Source organism: Vidua chalybeata, chromosome 3 (assembly GCF_026979565.1).
Source record: "Vidua chalybeata isolate OUT-0048 chromosome 3, bVidCha1 merged haplotype, whole genome shotgun sequence".
Taxonomy (NCBI): Eukaryota; Metazoa; Chordata; class Aves; order Passeriformes; family Viduidae; genus Vidua; species Vidua chalybeata.
Window position 1 is genome coordinate 79516690 of NC_071532.1, and position 23566 is coordinate 79540255.

At 37.7% G+C, this 23566-nt stretch overlaps 1 protein-coding gene across 2 annotated transcripts in view; it reads left to right on the forward strand.

Moving 5' to 3' along the window:
• ME1 (malic enzyme 1) overlaps nt 1-23566 on the forward strand; it is a 152672-nt gene that overhangs the window by 93059 nt on the left and 36047 nt on the right. For both annotated transcript variants that reach the window (XM_053937907.1, XM_053937908.1), the window contains exon 7: nt 23322-23431. In XM_053937907.1, coding sequence (XP_053793882.1) covers nt 23322-23431 — 110 coding nt within the window. The remainder of the gene's footprint in view (nt 1-23321; nt 23432-23566) is intronic.

A 23566-nucleotide genomic window follows, 5' to 3' on the forward strand; every position in this document is an offset into this window, starting at 1 on the left:
ATTGCTCAAAATGAACTATGCAGAATTTTAAAAAAATGGAGTTAAGTACTGCTAGAAAAAAATCAAATGTGCTTTCTAGAATCACAGAACCATAGATACTATTTCTGAAATACTTAGTTACAGGATGTATTAATTTAATTTGATTATAATTAAATTTGTGATTAATTTCTACTGCTATAAGTAAATTCATTTATTCTTTTTTTTTCCTCTCTCCCTGTTCTAAAAGACCTTGGTGGAATAGATAATTGGGATCTTTGCTCTTTCCTGGGATAGAGCTCTGATCTGGAAACTATTTATAGGAGTTATTCTTCCTTCAACAGAACATATGAATAGGAGCAAGCTTATTTGTGTCTTAGATAAACTGAAATGATGTCCTGATAGTTACTAGTAGTGGAAGAGTTTTCAAATCTGAAGAGATAAAAATGCAGGAGAAAAACAGTGTTCTTTTAATAAGCCATAATCTGTTGCAAAGAATTTAACTAGTGTTAATTTCAGGTAGTGTATATGCTTTGCAAATATTTAATCAGCTTGTTTTTTGCCTAGATCTGTGTTTGTGGTCCCATATGTAAGAACAGAAACCACTTGTGCAATTCTCTGAAATCCTACAATTCTCACAGTAATCTCATATCTCATGTGCTTTAACCAGCTATGCAAATCTCCACATTTAGCAATAATATTTAAATCTACTTTCTTACATATACTTTGGTTCTGCACCATTAAAATTAATGTATTCATTTATTTATTTACTTACTTATTTAGCCTTTTTCAGTAGGTGCAGAATAGAAAGCCTGTCTTGTTAGAGGTTTTGCATTTGGCAGCCCTGGAGTCATCTGAAAAGCTATGGAGTCCATTTCTCTGGTAGGATATCATGATCCAGACATTAAGAGATATTTTTACACTATCAAGTTTTTATTAAAATCTTTTATTACAGTCTTGTCTTCTGAAAAATTAATTATAATATGAACACATGTTTGACTTCTGGAATACTAAATGTCTTCAGCTGTGGGACAACAGTGATTCTACTGAAGTTATACTGAGAAAACAGTTACTTAAATGATTCCTCCTTAACATTTATACCAGCTGATTTAAGAATGCCATAACAGATAAAAAGAAATGCTTTGTTAAATTTGTTAATTATTCTAAATTTGTCTAAAATAACTGGGTTTTCAGACTAAGCCAGACTACACAGTCTAAGAACTTGTTTTCTTTCCTTTGCCAAAAAAGTATAGAAGCTGTAAATTATATATGGAAAATATTTTTAAAGAACGAGATTTTCAGGATAGGAGAACTGAGTGCAGCTGGTTTTGTATATTTTCCAAATCAGATTTTGAAATGGGAACCAGCTGCTCATCTGTAGCTGTGAACTAAAACGTATGGTGGCCATTTTTGAAATAATGTATGTGAGGAGTACTGGGTATGATCCTGATGTCAAATTCAGCTGCACATCCTCGGTCGCAGCACCACCTTCAAATGCTGCAGGTCCATAGCTAAAGACACTGAAGTGACTTGTTGGCTAAAAACTCAGAGTCAAGGAGGAGATCATGGTGTATAGAATCCACTGCACATTTTTGACCAGCATTCTACCTGAACTAGTCAGCCTCTTGCAGCTGTGCTGCTCTATTGCATTAACAGACACCTCCAACTGAGCAAGCAGCTCCTAAGAATTGGTCTCTGGACAAAAGAGCTGGCACTGCTGTGCTTTTGTTCCAGATGCCTTCTCCTTTGAGCTCTACTGCCAGAGCTGCTTTGATGATGTCTGGTAGCCATCATTCAGCTTCTCTGGGTTTTGATTGTATTAAAAACTCCATAATTCTTAAATTTTGTAACTGCACCTATTGGTATAAAACCATGTTATGGAGAAAACTTCAGAGCAGAAGACAAGGAAGTGGCTGTTTCATATAACTCCAGGTATGCAGGACAGAATAAGGTGCTAAACCAAATTTTTTTGCTCTGTGTTTGGGAGCTGGAGGTCAGATGGTCAAGAGCAAGGAGCTGATATGAATATAAACAGCTGAAGAGGTCAACAGAGCTATAGTGTTTTCTCAGTTGAGGCTTGTTGGCAGCAGTTTTGGCTCACAGAGCAGAGGTAATGTCAAAGAACCACTTAACAGAATGTGGGACAAAACAGATTTTTGACAAAGAACATAGTCTGAAAACCACTAGATTAGTTTTAGCTTGAATAAATACAGCCACAGTTTTCAAATTTCATCTCATTTTTGTTGCCTTGCCTTCTTTCTGTGTTAGAAATCCTGCTGTGATTTGAAAAAAATGGGAAAATTCACCTAAGTAACTTTTTTTGGCTGATAAACACAGCAGTGTTGCTGATGGAGGCTTTAAGTAATATTCTGTGCCTGAGTATTTGAAGTTATTGTAGTTCTGTAAGGTAAAATCTACAAGTGAAAAATGAATGTTAACTAAACTGCCCAGGATGTTGAGGTTTTTTTTCATTGCATTTCTTCTCCTGGGTTACAGAAGTGATTTTGAAGCAGTTGAATCATTCTAAGAGAAATGGCCAAGGCTAAATTCTGCTTCTTCACAAAGAAAAATGTTTTTTTAAAAAAGGCTTCAAACTCCACTCCTGTGTTCAGTTTTAGAAGTCAAATGTGGATGTACTGTACAAACAGTGTTAAGTATCTCTTTTAGATAAGAATGGCTAGAAGGGAAAGCAGTTCCATTTTCATTGTAGTTATTTTAATTGGAAAAGAAAATGTTTTAATTTTGCTCCATTTTTGCTAGTATAATGCTTTTAAAAGAGAAGGGCCTAACTTTTGGCAGAAGTAGGATGCAGGAAAATGATTGCTAGCATGCTACTTACCTGTCAGTCATAAAGCAAGAGGGTGCTGTGAACTAATTTTGAAGTTCTGAGCAGCACTGATGGTACCATAATAGACCTGGCTTAGATTGCTTTTGCCATTGTGAAAATTTATGCAGTTTATAATAACTATAGACTTAACTACCATCTATGCTAGAGACACCCTTCACTTTCAGCACCTGACACTGGGATTCAGACTGTGCCTGTGGTTGAAGACTTTCCTTAAATGTCACATTTACAGGATGTCCTTCATTTTTAATAAGGTTAATGTTTGATTTTTCTTACTTAGTTATTAGTCAATGAAGTCCAGTATTCTGCTCAAAGGTGTCAGCTTGAAACTCCTAATGCAGACATTAGGAGTATCTGCTGTATCCTCAGAAAGAGGATGTAATAACAGATGGACCTCTGCTGAGGAAAATCTGGTATCTTCTTTTTGTATGCTTTCCTCTTTGTGTGCTGTGTGAGACCACCAGTGGGTTATATCTTTTCTGCTCTAAACTGAGGTTCCTGGCTGCAAGGACCATGATGAGTGAGAGAACTGCACCACCACTGAAGTACTGCAACTTCTATCCTAGTGATGCTGTGGATTAACAATAGTGAAGGCATATGAAAAACCCCTCCAAAACCCAAACCAAAACAAGAGTAAAAAAGTAATTTGCCAGATTTTGTGGATTCAAGCAGCTCTGATAGACCAGCTGATATCAGAATGCATTTTTTCTCCCTAATATGGTATAGACCTTAGTTAGGTTTTGAATGTCATGACACAATTATTTGTGGTCTGTTTGAATTTTTATCCTTCCTTGGTGGGGCAGGAGTAGAAGCTTTTAAAGACAGTAACCTTGTCTGGTGTGATGTGTCTTGGATTTTTTTTGCTTAACATGGCAGCACCCTACCTCAGTGGTAAATGAGAGAATGAACCCCACTTCTCTCTGGATAGATTTGTTCAATCCTAAACCTACCAGCGTTCTTAGCCAATTTTGTTCCCACCTATAATTATCTCTAATCCTTCTATGTCACAGCTGTTCTCTGTCCGGGGTTGCTGATTTGCAGTTCTAAGGTTTTCTAAATACATTGTCTTGGTTATTTAATTACTTTGTTTCATGATCTCCTATCTTCTGCTGTCTTGTCATGCTCTGGCTGGCTGCTGGATATCCCACATCCTTGGTTCCTCACTTGGTTCTGTCATAGCACACCACAGTTCCCACCCTCATTAAGGGATGAACAGATGATAAGCACCAACTGCTGCTTTTCAGCTTCGTTAATACTTCCTTGCTATCACTGTTCCCACTAAAAATAAGAAATATTTAAATAGTTTTTATAACTGTTTTTGTACATCACTGAAGCATCCCAAATTTTGCTGCTAAAGCTTTGTCCCAAATGGGATGTAAATTAAGTATTTAGTAACATTGCTAAGTACAAAGGACTCAGCAAGATACTATCTTTATAGTCTTATTTTAGAGTGATTAATACATTGTATGTAAGAAAGAGGAGCCAGTTTCTTTCCACAAACATCTGTTTATGATTTAAATTCTGCAAAATATCCAAAAAAAAAAAGCTGTGTGGTGAATACAGACTTAGAACTTTCGCCACGTATCCTACTGTCCCAAGGACTGCTCCTATACTACTATTAATTTTGTTAGTATAATTCCAAATCTGTTATATATTACTAAATAAAAATAAAAAGTGAAAACCTGGGGATGATTTTTGTAGATGTTGTGTATTATTTGATTAATCCTGCAACATATAATGACAGTCAAAAGTGTATTGTCATTATGAATGAGTTTTACTGTAAATAGATGGGAATGTATTTGAGAAAGGTTTGCTCCACATGCCTTTTTTCCTTTTTTTGCAAATGGATCTGTTCCTTTCCAGTGACAGATCACACCTGTTTTCCATGTAACAGCCATCTGGTCTTAATGCTGGGGATGCAGCCTCCTTTTTCACAGCTTGCTCAGTCTCTTCCAGTTAGATCTGCTTGGTAAAGTAGTGGCATGCACAGCTAATCTGTTTAGAGGGATCCAGATAAATATTAAATTTTGCACAGCCTTACTTCTGCACCAACAAGCTTTTTTTGTATTCCCCTAGCCATCTCTTGGAGGAAAGAGAAGCACATTGTGTTAATGTTTTTGGGCAATGGCCTTAATAATGTGCCTTGACTTACGACCATAGGTCAGAGTCCTGAGGTGATAATGGAATAGATGATTACTTAGAATGGATTATTCCCTTTCAACTGGAACTATTCCATTTTCTATGAGCTTTGGCTCTGTTGAAAGAAATACATATTTTTCACTTTGGATTGTACAGTTTGCTGAGGAGACCTCAATGGTGGAGTAAATATGGATTCTGTGATTTGTTTGTGGTTCTGCAGTTTGAAAACTTAGCTTTTTCGGAGATCTGGTATGTTCCAGATAGTGCTGCTTACGGCATACCCTGTATGTCTAGAACAATTTGTTTGTCTGTTGGCATGAAGATAAGGCTGTCCTGTACAGCAAAACCTACTAGATCTCTGTTCGAATTCTACTAAGCAAACACTGCAAGAAGATCAGGAAAAATGTGAGATTTCAGCATCTAAAACCACTTTGGTGTATTAAGACAGTCTTTCTCTAAAGTACTCTGAAGCTACAAAACAGGGCAATAGAGGTTTTTTTGGACTGGATATGAAAGTTGAGAGCTGACGAGGAGATTTTGTAGGCGAGAGTGAAAGCCACAGTGTCACTCATCCTCGAAGGGAAGAGATTCCTTTGGAGCTCAGGTCATGGCATTTATTGCTCATGACTTCAGAAGCGTTTCGAGAATTTTTGCTGGAGACTCAAGCCAAGCCTTGGAAAAGTTTAGCTGCTGAGTGCTACATCTATAAGCCCACCTCTGAGCATGTGGCTAGTGCAAGATAGCTCTTGTGATGCTTCTAGCCTTCATTAGTTGTTGAAGGGGAAGAAACAACATCTGCAAGTTGCCAAATGGCCATCCAGGACTGTTATTTGTAGTGTTTGTCTGCGGGGGATTATTCATCTTTATGCTGTGCACTAGCTTGTAAGTCATAGCCATTATGCAATGACTCAGACTCCATAAGCTGAGTTTCCTTCACTGTATTTAAATGTTTTAACTATTTTCAAAGCACTATCCATGCCCCCAACCAGGAGGTTCATGGAGGAATCCCTAGAGACAGTTTCTTATCACTGTGCCAAGTTGTTATCCCAGAAATTATATAATATTTAGGGATTTGCAAAATCTTAATGTGTTTTTTTTTCTAATGACTCAAACAAAGAAGAAAACGGAAAGCATTTTGGATGCATCTATACTTCAAATGCTTAGAGATGGGTGGGGACTTGATTATTTAGCTGAATTTTGTGAAGATTTAAAACCCTAGTTGTCTACATGGAATGCCAAGAAATGCAGACATTTTAAAAGATGCATATGTATGTAAATATGTATAAATTTCTAAAACAATAATAATTCCAGAAGTATAAAATTGGCTGTAGTCCTAGTTTTTCAGTTAAAAATAATAGTGCTGGAGATATTGAGTTGATTCTCATGGCTTTAAAACTGTTTTACCAGATCATTGCTAGATGCTTTTCTTATTTAGTAGACTTTAAACATTTCCAAGAGCTCATTATTCCCATCTCTAGGGAAGAAACTTTGCAGACAGCTACGGTTATTGTACATCTTTCCTGGCTTTTTTGAGGGAAGTGGGGGAGGGAAGCAGTGTAATGGACATGTGTTTCCTGACCAAAAATCCATCCCTGTGTCAATGTCCTGTGAGCATTTGAATGAGAAACTGAATAAATTCAACAACAACAAAAAAGTATCCCCTGACTACAGTAGCTAATGTTTTGGTCCAGATGATCTAGCTTCCTAAATCATGTAGGGGAGAGACGTAGAATGGGGAGAGACCTTTTTCTGCTAGGTTTGTCAGATTGAAAGAAGTTTGCAGAACTAATCTCAGTTCACCATCTGATCCTAATTTTTAGCTGAATTCAGTTTATCACTGCCTGTCAGAGCCCTGAGATAAAGAAAAACAAAAGAAATTGGCTGGCTTTCTGTGTAAGGAAACATTTTCTGAATTCTGGAGGAGTTTCTTCCAGAACCCTGAAGGAGGATGTTCAATAGTGGTGCAATACCCTACTGACAGCACTCTCCATGTTCAGTTGGTCATCCTTTCATAAAATAATTTGGGTCAGATGGCAGCTCTCCTAAAGCTTGTGAAAAATGCATTTTACAGTTCATCATTTTCATTAATATAAATCACATTAATTTTAATTTTAATTTTTTCTGATTATTGGAGCTCACAAAAAATTAATTATGAAAATACAATATAATTGTAGGATAGATGAACATTCAGATATTTCCTGGTGTTTGCTACTATAGTAGCTTACCCTCTTAATCTATTAAATGGAATGTTGCAATGGAATGTATAATTAAGTAAATAAGCAGTTTCAAAGTGTAACACTTGTTCTCCTTTGTGCCACACTTATTTTTTGTCAACCTGTCTTTCATAGCTTCTTGAAGTGGAAGCAATGGTTTTTTTCATTACTTCTTGCATTGCTTGAGCACATGATTAAATATGATACAGGGTTAGGAAACAGTTTTTGTTTTTTGTCTATTGGCAGTGAGTAGAGACATTTGCTATTTACTTTCTTTTTTTTTTTTTTTTTTCATTTTAATATACAGATGATCCTGCCAGTATGAACAAATCTTACGATACAATCATTCTGACCTTATTTATATTTTTAGCTACTAAAGCCTACCAGCAAATAAAAATATAATTCAAACCAAGATCTAAGTCTGTCTTTGTCCCACAAAGGTGGAATTTGGAGACTGAGGACCAAGGGGAAGTACAGATGCCATGCTCTAAGCTGTCTTGAGTAACAAGAAAAATTATCAGCAAGAGCCTTTTCATTTAGGGGACCCAGATGAGCTTCTTCAATAGTACATGACAGTTTACATTAGAGGAACATCATTTGACAGCATAATTCTGATTATATTCAGGATGTTATGGATTGCATGCATCCACTGAATTACAACTAGCAAGTGAGGGATGGATTTTTGGAGCCACCTTAGATGCCACAGTGAATGTGAACATGCACATTTAGATATTGGTCTGATACTCTACAAGTTGGAAGCATCATTCAATCCATTATTTCAGATTTCTTCGTAAAACCTTTCCCCATGCAAGCATTTCTTCCCAGAAGGGTGATCATGCATATGTATATTTGCTTCTGAGTGACTGGAAGAAAAATGATTGTAATACCTTCCTTCTGCTTCCTCCGCACATTTCTGAAAAAGTATTTTGAGAGTTGGGTCACACAGTGCTTTTGTGGGTGTTCTGTGCTTGGCATCACCTCAACATAGCCTTTAAAAAGGTCATGTGTATTAGGTGACAGGGAAAATAGCCTTCAGGAAGGTGGTTGAAAGAAATAAGTAATAGTGTTAACATAGAATAAGCATAATTAACCTTTTACTTTTTAGACTATGTAATCTATTACTATAAATACATTATCAGCAAACTCACAGTCATAGGAAGTACACAGACAAATCAAAAGCTCTGCTTTATGATATGTAATAATAACTGCCATGCTAAGGAAGCTCAAACTGAGCTTGTTTATTCTCAGGAAAGCATTACAGAAAGAAAAAAAAATCCACCTGATTTTCTTTATTATGCATTTCATTGCACAGTGTAGACATTGCACAGGAGTAGAATACTTTGCCATTTTTTTCCACACATGCACATATTTTTTCTGCAAAACCTGTAAAGTTGCATTAACTGGCACTCTTAAACTCCTCTCAGTAGGTGCTTCACTATTCTCCATATAACACACTCAAATTGTGAGTACTCAAGTAGACCAAGTAATTCTAACTATGGGTGTGAACATTTCAATATTCACTAGGAAACAAAGGCTGAAAGTCAGATTATTGGCTAATGAAAAGGAATATTAACTAATCTTAAAAGGCAGATGGATCTCTCATCAATACATTATGAGCAAGAGACTTACTGAAGTAACCAAGACACATTTTTTTGGACAAGATAACCTGAACATACCTATCAATTCTCTGAAGTCATTGGAATACATATATGTATTAATGACTTTGGATCATAAAAGTCGTAGAATTTACCAGTAATTACAATTAACAGAAAGTTTTTGTGTCAAACACCAAAAAGAGAATCTGGAATGAGTATAAAACTTTCCTTCCCTTCAATCCTTCTAAAAAGGTATAACTTGAGTCTAGTTTCAGTGTATCTTCAATAGTGCTTGAATCCAATAAGAATTCCAACAGTTTATCTCCAAAAAAACAATTTAACAAGTCCACTAAAATATATACAACGATTTTTTGTTCAAAAATCGAAAGTATAAGTTAGTAATAGAATCATATACGGTATACAGTTGGTAATAGAATTTAGGAAAACCATAAAAAATTTTCTTTTGAACTATTTGGTGCATCCTACTTTTGCAGTCTGCTGTAGGTGGTATCTGAGCCAGCTAATTTGAAATGCACGTATATTCTGCAAAGTCAATATGCCACAGCCTTATCCAAGGACTCTGGTTTAGATGTAGTATCATGTTCTAAACATCCTGAAATAAAATCAGAGAAAAAGTGCATCTCAGTGTGCTGCCCCTATAATGCAAAATAATATCTTAAACATTAATTTCTTCCTTCACTCTGTGTCAGACATGGGGAGGCCATTTGCTATACATCTGATGTTCCCTGGGGAAAGTGCAAATAATAGTGTGAAAAGGATAGGTAGTATTTGGCTTAGCAGAGGATTACAAACAGTTCTGAGGAGCATGCAGCCACTTCCTTTTCTGACTTAGTCTCTGATTATAAGAGCTATAATTTTATACAGTGCTCTTTGGAAATCACTGATATAATCCCCAGGATCTCGAATATTTGAGGAGATGATGAAGAGGAGCCATTTAGTACTTCTAACCACCTGTTTAAAATGTTAAAATAGAGCTAGAACACTGTTGGGACCTTAATTTAGTCTCCAATTAACCTTTTTTCCAGTCATTTTTAATAAATATTTGAATATAAATTTACCAGTGAGATCGTTTGGACTGAAAAGTTTGAACTTACTTCAAAGGCAGTTTTTAAGAAAGCTAAATTCACAATGATAAAGAGTAACCGTAGCCACTAGCACAGGCAGTAAAAATATGTCCAGTGTAGGTGAGCTGGAAGTATTGCCAGTTTTTCAATGTGAAATACAATGTTCATACTTTCCCTTTCTCTCGGGATTCTGGAACGCTTCTGTTTCTGCAATGAAAGCAAGAGTGGCTGTTACTTCTTTGTGATGACTTCTGGAAAAACATTACCCTTATAAATTTACCATTTTATTGAGCTTGAGTATTCCAGTTCTGTGGCAAAGTTCATAAACATTCCTCCAATTTTTCCCCAGTAAAAATCTAATTAGGAGTGATTTTGAAGTTAATACATAAAGTCTTAACTTTGTTTAAATATTAATAGTGCTGGCAACTTTTGGAGTGTTGAGGAGCCATTAAAGGAGTTTTGGTTAATCTTTGAAGCTTTACTCTATGTGGAGCTTTGAACATTGTGACTTAAGTAAACCATATCAGTAAAGCAGAAAAATGTGTTTGGCTTGTAGTGATTTTCCCTTAAATTCTGGCTACTATTTTCAAAGTACTTAAGAAAAGTGTTCTCTCAGTTTTGTTTTCTTTCTTACCTTTACATAATACCAAATTTCTGAAGAACAAATTTTTGTTTAAAAATTTCTGATTAGTTCTGAACTGATTTTATGGGGTCATTGATCTAAGAAAGCTTTGGGGCTTTTTTAATATGTGGACCACTTCCTTCCTGGTCCAGAATAACTTAAGTCAATCATCACATGTGACATCAGAGAGCAACCAAGCAGTCACAACTTGCTTTTGTAATACTGATATGAATCGTCAGAAAACCATGTGTGCTAAGGGAGATGCAAAATATTCTATAATTGAGTGGAAGCGCTCCAGTTTTAGGCCAACCATCACAAGTCTAGGAGAAGTGTGCTTAAAGGCAGTTATGTAAAGCCTGTGAAGCCCTTCTGAACTTCTACTAAATTTTGTTTTCTTCTGAAAGATAATGATTTTCTTTAGCTTGCTGATGCCAACTGCTGCAGATTAAATGTGTATTTATTAGCTTGGGTTGCAGTTCCACTCGCAGAGCTGATTGGAAAAGCTTTTTAATACAGGATAGTAAAGTTGTGGCCCAAAAGTGCCTAGCGCTTTTATCTTTAGAGAGTACAATCATGCAAGACATGGAAGCTATAGTCCAGGTTTTCACTATTTTGTATCAAATCTCCTTAGGGAAGGGCAGAAAGAAGGAAGAATGCTGTCTGAGGAATGGCAGGTTACCATTCCCAGGACATAAAGAATTTGGTTGAACACATGCTTACATTCATTTTTATAATGTTATCTGGTTTAGGGTATCTTACATGTGATGTGCACTGGAAATGTTACCTATTTTTATTGCTATTTAATTTCTGCTGAGTAGCACTGAGCTGGAAAATTAAATGGCACCAGCAATGCTACTCAAACAGAACCCACCCATCTTCTCCAAAGAAGTAATAGTGCTCTTCATCTCACTAGGATGTGTAGGCATAGTTCTTCTCTGTGTTTATGTTTTATTGGAATAGATTCCAAAACATTTAGTCTTGAATATTTTCCCTTGTGGATTACAGTACTTTCTGGCCTTTGTGATACAACCCGGGTTTCCTTCCAGGTGGTCCAAATGTTGCTGCCAAACTCTCCTTCCTCTGATGCGCTGTGTTCACACTTCCTCTGGTGAAAATATCTTTATTGGCTTTCCTATACCAAAAATAGATTTTGTTCTTTCATGGTTCTACATAGCTTTATTGCTACCTCTGCTTCATCTCTGCTTCAGTTATGCAGCTCTGCCACCTTTTATTTTTTCATATTTTGCTTAGGAGAATTGTTTTTTTTTTCTCCATTAATGTGGAATACCTTCCCCTGCTACATCTGCAGAGCAACTTTTCTTTGTTTCTTTCAGATAGCTCTTCAAAACCTATCTCTTGTAAGCCCTTTTAGTCATCCCACAGAGTGCTGAGAATGTCAACTAAATGTTTGGAGTTCTATGTTATTTAAGCATTTTTTTTTTAGCCATGTTCAGTGTCTTGTAAGTTTATATAGACAGAAAACGTTTTTGTGAACTAGTTTGGCCTTCTACATAAAATGAGGCATTTGGTTAGAATCAATTTGGTTTGATATTTAAATATTTAACTACAGACATCAGAAATGGTCATTATAGTGCTACTTACACTATAAAAAATATAAAGATGAGATTGCTCTATCCACACTTGATAATCCCTTATCTATTCATACCTTATTTATGTTAACCTTTTTGGCTGTGATAGTTGCTCAGCAGTAGCATATGTCCATTAGCTATGGATTTTTATTTTTTTTTTCTAATCCAGAGTAGCATTTCTTCTTTTTGATCCTTGTTTTATAAATTTACATTTGTGAGGAGAGACTGGGAGCTGGGGCTGTCTATTCCAGTGAAGCAGCAGCTCATAGGTGTGTACAAATATTGGAAGGCAGGGTTTGAAGTAGACTGAGCTAAGCTCTTTATAAGAAGTGCCCAATGACAGGACAGGAGAAAATAAGACACAAGCATTTTGCTTAAATGTAAGAGATGTTTCAGTGTTGAAAAAAATCCATTTTACTCTCAGGGTGACTGAGTCTTGGCACAGGTTTTGACGCCTCAGGTTTTAGCTTTTATATTTTTAGCTTCTGTTCTGCTTTAGTGTGTAAGTCTAGGCTTCATATTAGGGGTTAGTGAGCTCTCTTCACAGAATAGGTAGACAAAATAATTCCTTCTCTAGCTGGGGACCAAGGACAAATGATCCAAATTTCAGGCCCATGAACAACGGTGGACCAAAGAGAGAAAACAAGAAGGATGGGCTTCGTGGGGCTAATTGGACAATTAGCTCCAATATGCAAATGGACCAAAACTTATAAAAATGTGAGACCCTGTGACATGTTGTCCATTTTGTGGCCATTTTGGGTTGTGCTCCCCAAGGTGTATCCATTGAGGCCTCTTAATAAATACCTACTTTATTCTTTTGTTCCGTCTAGTCTCTGTTCTAGGTCAGCCTTTTCAAGGCATCAGTTTCCCAGAGAAGTTGTGGAGTCTCTGTCCCTGCAGAGAGTCCAAAAGCTGTCTGGGTGTGGTCTGCCCAGCCTGCTTTTGCTGACCCTGCTTGAGTGGGTGGCGAGATGATCTCCAGAGGTGCTGCCAGCCTCAGCCATTCTGTGATTCTGTAATGTTCCACTGTAACAGTCACAGTTCCTCAAGTCAAACAATATGCTGTCTAAATAATTCTTTGAAAACAGTAAGCTCCCTTTTTCTTAAAATTCTACATTGTCCATTTCTTCGGTCTAGCCTCCAATATTCTTCTTTTCTCTCAAGTGCAATTTGTGTTGCAGGTACATAAGATATTTTAATGCCATAAAAACACCATCAAGAACTTGGAAAGGAAGAGGTGTGTTTCATAAATGATCAAACAGCACAAATATTTGGAGTGTATTTCATCTATCAGAAATGCTTTCAGTATTCCTGTTACAGCCTCCTTTTGACATTTCTGAAAGCTCATTACTTCTTTGCCTTTTAACAGTCAAGATGAAGGCTGTCAGTGGTGGAATTGAGATTTCCATCTGTTCATTATACCTTAAGTAGCAGAGGGAAAGAGCAGATGTGCTGCCCCAGGCTTTCTACTAATTTGGCTATCCAGCTGCCTCTCTTATTTTGGGAAAAATACCTATAATCTCATACAAATATAATCAAATATGTAAGGATGTACAGTCATCTTGGTTCAATCTCCTAAGACTCCTTAACAATCTTTAGATTCTGGCAAAAGATACAATACCATTTCCAAAAAGGCATTGCAATTGCCATAAATCACTCAGGCCTGATTCACTAAGGCATCAAAACAGGCACTTAAGTTAAAGTAAAGGAGTAGTCCTCTTGATCCAAGCCAGAATTCTCATATGTTTAAGTAAATACCTTAATAAATTAAGCTTTGTTAAAGTAGTATCTTTCAATACTATTAGATTCAGTTAAATAAATACAATTAAAAATATTAGGAAACTTTCTGGTGTAAGATTATCAGCCAAGGATCTCTCTCTTTTTTTTTTTTTTTTTTCTTTTTTTTTTTCTTTTTTTTTGGCTATAATCCAGACCCTTCTCCACTTTGGAAAGTGGGAAAAGTTGCTGTCTGGACTGTCTGAATATATGAAGGTTCATTCTCAAGAAAATTCATGTCATATAAGCAAAATGCCACACACAATCAATGCAAATCTGATTTTTCCAGCCAAATTGAAACCTTTACCTTTTCCAAGAGCAGCTCTCCTTTTCATACAGAAATCTGAGAATGTGTCCAGAGAAACATCTCTTGCCTGGATTTAGGAATCTAGGCTTCTTGGAATAGATGATTCCACTAATCATAGTAATTATGAATAGCAATATATGTAACACAATATCTTTCATACTAAAAGATCTGCAGAGGAATTCCCTGTGACAGCTCTGTGCCATTGTTGACCACTGTTCAAGTGCTGCCGTACTTATTTCTTTTTTATGACTTTTGCAAAATTAAGATCATTAAAAATCTAATTTGTAGGCTGTGCAGATGCATACCAACATCAGGGCAAACCTCAGAACTGTGTCCTTGTGGTATTTTTCTTGGCAAAGTAAAATTGCTGACAATCTTAACCAGACAGTAATAATCAGTAACTTTTAAAGATTGCAGTTGTGAAGTAACCAGGAAACACCAATTTGAAACCAGGTTCAAATGATTTGAAGTTGTGTAGGGTGCCTTATCAAACAGTGTAATGCATTTTACATGCTCTTTTTCGATAACAACAGTTCTTTTTTGGTTTAGCATAAAGCCATTTAATTAAAATTTAAAAAGTAAGCTTGAAGACTTTAACAAAGACCACTCTATCTTTTGGGAGGGCAAGAAGTGACACACACCTTTAGCTACAACTAAAGATTCATGAGGAATAAAACTGCTTACTATTTCCAGCTGAGATGGATTTCTTTCTAGATTCTCTGTTTTTCTGATTTAGTCTGCTCAGACACTTGACCAGTCCATCTGTTCAGTACCATTCCTTCCCTCAGCCAAAAATGTAACAGTGCCAAGTCTCTAAAGAAGAATTGAAGAGGCTGAAAAGAAAAGAAAAAAATCTTAGGTCATCTGTTTCAAATCTGCACTCATCTCTTTTAAGTGAATGTAAAACTGAAGGTAATTTGAGATTGTTCTTTGGTCTAAGTCACAGTTAAATCAGCTAAGTGGTAACACTGGAAAAAGCAGTAGAATAGCTAGGAGACAAGTGGAATTACATTTTCAGGCTCCTGGAGTTTTACTTTTGACTTAGGTGGTGTCAGGATCAGGTAACAAGTGAAACAATACGAATTCATGAGAAACCATCACAGTAATTCAATTTACTGTTTACTTCAAATTCACGTGGAACCTTTTTTTTTTTTCCTAAGGAGGAAAACTACCAAAATTTGCAATACAGTTTTCTACCTCTTTTGATTTAACCTGAGTGTTAGGCAAGCCCTCATACCTCTGCATTTGTGGAAGTTTGTGTTGTATTTTTTCATGGCAGTGATCTGGTCTGCTGGGGCTGATGTTTGGGCATGTCAAGAACTAGTCTAAGAGTTTGGCTCATGTCTGACTTTGTTAACTTTCAAGAGTGTAATTTATTTGTAGAATGTGTCTTATGCTGTATCTCAGTACTGTGTCATCCATCCACCTTCCTGCTGAGAGGACTGTTTCACAGAGAGGAGGCAACTTGACACAATCCACCATAGGAAATTGATTTGACAGCACTCAGTGCAAGTTCTTATGGAAGAGAGGCTGTTAAGAGTGTTCAAAAATGTTGATTTTATTAATCAGTCTCATACCTACATATTCAAAGCATCAGCATGTTTGTCTTTATATGGTCTGACCAGGGTTGCTCATGTGTGAGACCGAAGGCAAAAGCGCTCTGGTTGTCACATCCTCAATGCTTTCTCTGGGCTTCTTGTGGTAAGTGGTGATAGATTTGATTTTATACAGGTCTTCCATGTCTTTAAGATCCAGCGGCTGTGCTGGCACGCTTATTTTACCTCAGGGTATTTCTTCCTTCAGCCTCTGTAAATTTTTTGTGTCTGTATGTCCTCATGTTGAATTTCTTCATATTGCAATATGACTTCCTGCTGTGCCTGTAGGATAAAGAGTGGCATAGGTGATATGCTGTGGTAGGGATTGTTGCTGTTTTCAAGGTGCAGGGTCCTGGTCCCAGAGGTGTCTTTGCTCTGGCCTTACTAGAGCTCAGGCCTGTTCATCTTGATATATATGAGACATTTTACATTTTCCTTCAGTTGGCTTTGTTCTTTGTTATCTTTGTGGGTCACTGTTTTCAGCTCTGTTTTGCTGCTGCTTCCAGTAGTGCACACATTTCCATTCATACTTCATTCACACCACCCTCCCTAATTCTGTTACAAAAAGTCTAAACATGTGAACTGGAAACATCTAAGTTATGATCAAGCCCAGTTCCTGACAACATTGCTGTATGCTATACTTTAGAACAAATATCAAAATCAAAAAGTAAAAGCCAAATAGTTTTGCAACAAGAATAAATAAAATTTTACAATGTGGTAACTTACTTCTTTTGCAGCTTTTATATATTACAATCCTAAGACATTTAGGAGTTAATTCAATCAGGTATTGAAGTAGAAGAAATCTAGTTCAGGTTCACTAGTGAGCATCCATATTAATCCTTCAACAGCACATTGAAAATGCACAAAAACTTAGAGCGGGTGTGTTTAGAACTGTTGTCAACTTATTGTCTCAGTAGGATGGACTTTGAAAGACTTCAATTTAAAGAGCAAATAGTCCCTGCTACAGTGTGGTGCAGCCACACAAATGGCTCATGACAAATTTGGTTAAAAACAGCAACCATCCTTTTCTTGTAGCAAGTGTTTCTGCTAGCATACCACAAAAGCTTATGATTTAATTACCTTTTGTCTTAAGAGAAGCCCTTTATGTACATAGGGTATGACTGTGGGCAGAGAATCTGGTTTTGCTCCTCTGCTTATTAACAACAACATCTAGGACCACCACCCTCAAGGCCCTCCTACATGAGCACTGCTCTGTTGCTAAGCTTTTCTATTCCCAGGGCTGTAAATCCACACCTGGAGCAGTGCTGTTGGGTGGGGGGAAAAAAGGGAGAAAATTATGACTCATCTCCAGCCCATTCTCCTCAGTACTCCTGGGACAGACAGGCCATGGAAATGAATACCACATCTCTTCAGGACAGGGAAGGAGCAAGCAGAAGAGTGTTAGAAACACTGGTACAGTGCCAGAGCACTGTGGTTGTGCCAGGGAACAGTAATATGGAAACCTTTAGTAGAATTTTATTTCCTTAAGAGAAAGTGAATGAAGAAAGGGTCTGCTGCTGGTACTGGGGTGGCTGATAAATGCTGCCATCTCCCACATCTCCATGCCTACTTTGGATATGGACTAAGCTCATTGAGGAAAGGATTGGTTTGGAAACAGAAAATGGCTATGAAAAACAGTCCTATGCAAGTACGTGCTTTCTGTAGCTAAAATAAAACCGGTGGTTGCCTACAGGGGAATAAAAAAGGAATTTTAAGCAGAGTCCTTCATGTGGAAAGCAGAGATGCTGACTTAAGTTCTTTAGAAAATCTCTTCCTGTGAAGAATGTCCTGTCTGACTTGCTGATCCAATTCAGGACAGAGAAAGTTATTTGTAATTTAATGATACCTCTTCTGGGAAGGTATTTGCATTGTAGAACTGGCTGGAGCTCAGTGCACCTTGGACAGATTTTTGTCCTGTGCAGCTGTAGCACATCAGGCTGTTGGAGAGGCAGCATGAGTAGTACCATCTGCTTCAGAGGGGCTGAGGTGCTTGCTGGAGGGTATCTCATCTGGGCCAGATGAGATTCCACAGATGTATATTCCACAGAATATACATGTAGCATTAATTGTGCAAAACTCTGACCCCTTCGTTCAATTGCATTGAATTTAAGCAGCGGGTTGCAGTTGTAGCAGAAGAGGAGCTGGGATGGATGGATGACCTCATTGCAGCACTTCCATTGCCTTGTGAAATGAAGTTAAAGATAGCTTGGAGGAGAGGAGGAGGAGAAGGCACTCTGGTCCTGTTACAAGGGAGGGCGGGAAGGCATCCAGGCAAACCCTGGCACAAAGAGGAGTTTGTAGCAGTGTTCTTTATGCTTTAAATCTGTTTTGAGCAGTGGGATTTATGGTAATGAGCAAGCTTACAGCATTTGGAGTGGGGAGGAAGGAGATAATTTCCACATTGTCCTGGTGCACTATAAATGGTTCTGGCTGGCAGGGCAGCTGCATGACGCACAAGGCAAGGAACACAGCGCCAATATTGCTATCATTTTGGTTTGCTCCTTCTTAGGAATGGGGGGCAGCAACCAATTCTGATGTTTTCTAAGGCTTTTTCAGTTCCAGCCATGTATGAACACATATTAAAAAAAGTAGTCAAATAGGAGTTTGGAAGCTCTAAAAACCTAAAAAGCAACCACTTGTTCCTTTAGGAAGGTTTCCAAAACAATGGCTGGCAGCAAGAACAAATGATCCAAATATACATCCAGAAAACCTTCTTAGTTGTAGAAGTAAGCATGGATTTTACTGATCATATGGTTTGAATTCAAAATTATGCCCAAACTTTTGTAGCTCCCACTGTCACCAAAAGCCAGATTCTTGAGGATTTTCCCTGTTGAGGTCTTAAGAGCATTGAGTTGCCAAAATACTTGTACTGTATATTTGGGATGGTTATAGAGCTGTGGACATTTTTCTCCAGCCTGTTACATAAACTCCATAGAATTATTTGGAACATTAACATTGTTGTCATAGACAACTGAATATAAATTTACTTATAAATGGGGGAAACTTATCTAAGACTGTCACAAAAAATATGTTGTAAATTGAGAAAAGAATTGGAGACGTAGTTTTTTTGGCAACCACATGTTATTCAGTGGGATGGTTAATTTTAATCCATTGTCCAGCATTTGTCTCCCATACTTGATGACAAATATAATGTTGCATGCTTGCCACCTTTCGTCTGCATTTTCTCTTCATAACAAAACAAAGGAAATATGGCTTTGAACTTCTATCCAGTTGGATCCTGGTTCAGACTGCCTGTGTGACTTGGAGCAGGAATCTAAAATCCAAGTACACAGAAAGGCGTGGGTGACAAAACAGGATTTACAAGGGGAAACAATGATCTGGATTATCACTTTCTAGAGACAGTTTATATTTGTTTAATCAGCTACTGCAGTGACACATCCTTAACAGACGGAAGAGAGGAATTCACAGCTACAAAACACTTGCCTGCAAAAGTCCATCAGTCCTAGGAGGGACTCAAGCCAAGCTATTGCTGTCAGAGAAGTGTTTTCCAGAGCACAAAAATATTAAAGAATTCATTAGTGCATTTGTCATGGTTGCACACTGAGGAGGAATGTCTACAAGATTTTCTTTTTTTTTTTTTAAGTTTTGTTGGAGTTTTTTTGGTTTTTTTGTTTGTTTGTTTGTTTATTTGGTTTTTTTGGGGTTGTTTTTTTCTTGAGTTTTTAGTTTTGACAGTGTAGAACTAGATCTCATAATTTCTTCTGGTTAAGACAGTTGTTGCCCACTGGATAGATTCTTTCTTCCATTTATTTGTACTACCTTTCAGTATGAACATTCATGTTGGTTACATGTTCCTCCATATCCCCAGTTATCCCCTGTGTAGCCCTGGGCCAAAAGCAGTGATAGCAGGAGAACTGTTGGATCTGGTTTGAGCAAACCATTAGGCATATGTTTTATGTGACCTCTGAGATCATCAAGTCCAACCTGTGACCAAACAACACCACATCAATTAGACCATGGCACTGAGTGCCACACCCAGTCTCTCCTTAAACACCTTCAGGGATGGTGATTCAACCACCTCCCTGGGCAGCCCATTCCAATGTCTAATCACTTTTTCTGTGAAGAAATCCTCCTGGTGTCCAACCTAAACCTCCCCTGGTGCAGCTTGAGACTGTATCCTCTTACCCTGTCATTGTTTGCCTGGGAGAAGAGGTCGACCCTAGCCTGGCTACAACTTTCTTGTGGCTGGTTGTAGAGAGTGTTAAGGTCACCCATGAGTCTCCTTTCTCCAGGCTAAAGAACCCCAGCTCCCTCAATTGCTCCTCACAAGAGTTGTGTTCCAGTTTCTTCACCAATTTCATTGCCCTTCTCTGGACTCGCTCCAGCACCTCAATGTCCTTCCTGACTTGAGGGGTTCAGAACCGGACACAGCACTTGAGGTGCAGCCCCACCAGGGAAACAATCACTGCCCTGGTCCTGCTGGCCACAATATTGCTGATACAAGCCAGGATGCCATCAGCCTTCCTGGCTACCTGAGCACATGCTGGCTCATGTTCAGCCACTATCAACCCCATGGTTTTTTCTGCTAAGCAGCTTTCCAGCTGCTTTCCCCCCAGCCTGTATCCCTGCATGGAGTTGTTGTGACCTAAGTGCAGGACATGGCACTTGGTCTTGTTGAACCTCATACTGCTTTGCTGGCTTGTAGATCCAGCCTATCCAGATCCCTCTGCAGAGCCTTTCTGCAGATCAACACTCCCACCCCCATTTGTGCAGCGTTGTAACTGAATAAAATGTCTGCTTGCTTCAGGAACTCTGCTGCTGGTGTTTTCATTTATGTTGGAGATCTGCAGAGGAAGATAAAATTGTCCTAAGGTGTATGACTATGAAGTTTAACTACTTAAATAAGCAGTATACTCTCTTCTTTCACACTATCATATTAAATAGGTAGTCCACTACTTTTGAAATAAAAGTTACCTCTTAGAGTTTTCTGTCATTGCAATTTCTTCTAATTTTGTCTCCTAATCTTCTTGTCATGCCTGAAGTTGCTGTCTTTTAACATGCTCCCTTTTAGTAGTCAACCACAGTCACTGGTTGTTGGTTTTAAATGTGATGATTTTGTTGGTAGCACATCTCTTACTGGTGTCCGGACCTGCCTGATCAGGGACTCTGTATCATCGGAGTAAGCTCAGTGAGCAGTGAGGTCAGTCTGTGCTACATCTAGTATTGATGGAAGATATTAAGATGGTCACGTTTTAGGATAGCTGCAGGCTTTGTTTTCTCTTTTCATAACGTTTGAAAGCAAATATGACTCACAGAACTGTAGGGGCCCACAGTTGCTGGAATTTGAGTGGCATGACAGGCACAGCAGGGTTTGATGACTGCATGTGGACAAGCACCAAAGTACTTGTTTCCCTTCTCTTCTCACAGTCATTTGTGTTCCCTACCCACCTGTAAAGAGGTGCAGATCCAAGCCAAAAATTAGCAATGACAGCAGGGTATGAGGTGCAAACAGAGAGGACATGTTCTGCTTCCATGAGGGCTGATTCAAGCAGTTACCCTTTATAGTGCAGAAGCCACTAAAACTAAAACTGTTCATCAGAGTGTGAGAAGGGTGGAAGGTTATTACAGAGTGATACAGGAAGGAAAATATTGGTTTAGGTTTTGGCTCAACTTTCCGCTTTAAGTGATTGCGATAGTAAGATGTGGAGGTCATAGAAGAATTGGTGGCTCTTTTGGTATGGTCACCACTTCCAGAACTGTGTGGCACCTTTGCAGCCAATTCCTTATTGCTAAGGGATTTTCTGGAATGCCTGTTATTAACTGTTTTTATTACCTCATCTGTATGTCTCATCTGTTAGTGGTTTTGAGAACTATTTCTCTCCAAGCAGAGAAATAGTGCATAGTTTTCTTGTCTCTCAAGGGTACCCAGCTACTGGATTTGATTACACTTTTTTGAGAACATAGACCTCAAAATTCACAGGTCTTATGAGGTACTGCTAGTTGTGTGCAGCACTGAAGTCTCAGATTTTTACCTGGATATCAGGTGTTACATGTGCAATGCAGAAGAATGCTGCTTAGAAATTTTTCTGCTATGATGCCATAATCTCAGAGGCCCAGAGTTAGACTGCCTGCATTTTTTCCATTTTAATTAAACAGCCACGATATCTGGCTCAGAGAATTAATATGGATAATGTATCCAGTATAGGATGATTATTTTCTACAGGGACCCTCTTAATATAACTCACAGGGAGTTTTGGTCTTTGTCTATGAAGGTAATGGATAAGAAAACAGAGAAAAATAAAATGCAGATGAGAAAATGGAATGTTATATACGGTAAAATAAAGAAACAGACAAGCTTAATGACATCCAAGAAACACATATAACCAAGCTCCAGGATTCCAGAGTGATAATCTCATTAGTTTCATATTATTGTGCAACTGTCAACTGCTGGACCCTTATGGAGTCACAGAAATTTATGTCAGAAACTGAAGCAGGTTAGAAATTTAAATGAATTAGAAATTAACTCTAGTTTTTTATTTGAACTCTCGCTTGTGATTTGCAGTACTGGACTTGCCAAATTTTCTTTTACACAGTTGTCTGTCATTATGCCGCTGAAGAAGTCCAGGTTTTTCCATCAAACCTGAAGATGTATTTATTTTCAGCAAGGATTACCATTCCTGCCAGTGGAATCCCCATAGATTTGGCTAATTGTAATATGGCTGTAAATATGTGTTTTCCATGGAAATGAGTTTAGTCACAGGATTTTTTTTTCTTTTTTTTTTAAATACTGATAGCTTTGCTTAATGTGGTTGCCAAACACATGTATGGTTTAAAGAAAAACTCAATTAATGTATTTACACTGAACTGCTCACTATATGTATGTATTGCTTTTCTGGATGAAGCATGAATTGACAGCTTGACTGTCTCTCATGGATTCGTGCTGTTAGCAAATAAGGAAAGCCTCCTTTAGCTCACAGGACATGTGCTGCTGAGATCTTGCCCTCTTGCAAATGTCTGTGAGCTTGAATCTAGTCTTTGTATAGTTTTTGTAGATATATTTTCATTGCTTTGTTGTTTTTTGTTTGTTTGTTTGTTTGGGTTTTTGTTTTTTTTTTTTTTTTTTTTTTGCTTTTGTTGTAAGAAAGTAATTGTAAATGCCATACTGGTGACTGGTATGCAAAGAATCCAGAGACAGTACTACTTAAAATGCATATAAAGACTGGGTGATATTTACAAGAGCATGTAGTGACAGAACAAGGGGGAACGGTTTCAGACTGAAAGTATGATTAGGTTAGATACTGGGAAGAAATTCCTTACTCTGAGGGTGGTGAGGCACTGGAACAGGTCACCTTTCTGTTGAGATGTCTGCAGAGGGTGAAGGCCTTTCCCACTGATCTTCTATTCATAACTTAGAACTGAGTAAATACTATTAGTAGTATGATTATGCCTTCTAAATAATCTGTATGAATGTAAACATAACGAATATAACAGAAACATGCTGAGAGTTGTATGATTCACATTATACTTGCATTCAAAATCTGACCACAAATGTTGCTAGCATTTTAATGTATAATTTTGAAACTTTTTTAACATAATGCATAATTTCTTGTTTTTCTAGATATGGAATGAACTGCCTCATTCAGTTTGAGGATTTTGCTAATGCCAATGCATTCCGCCTCCTGAATAAGTACCGTAACAAGTATTGCACTTTCAATGATGACATTCAAGGTAACAAACTTTTTCTTTTCACTGTTGTTCCCACAAGCCAGAAAAATAAGTCTTAATTTCCAGAGGGGAAAAAATCTATCAACTTTATTGTGTTATTTATAGATGTATAGGTCACATTTTGCCTTGGGTTTCCTC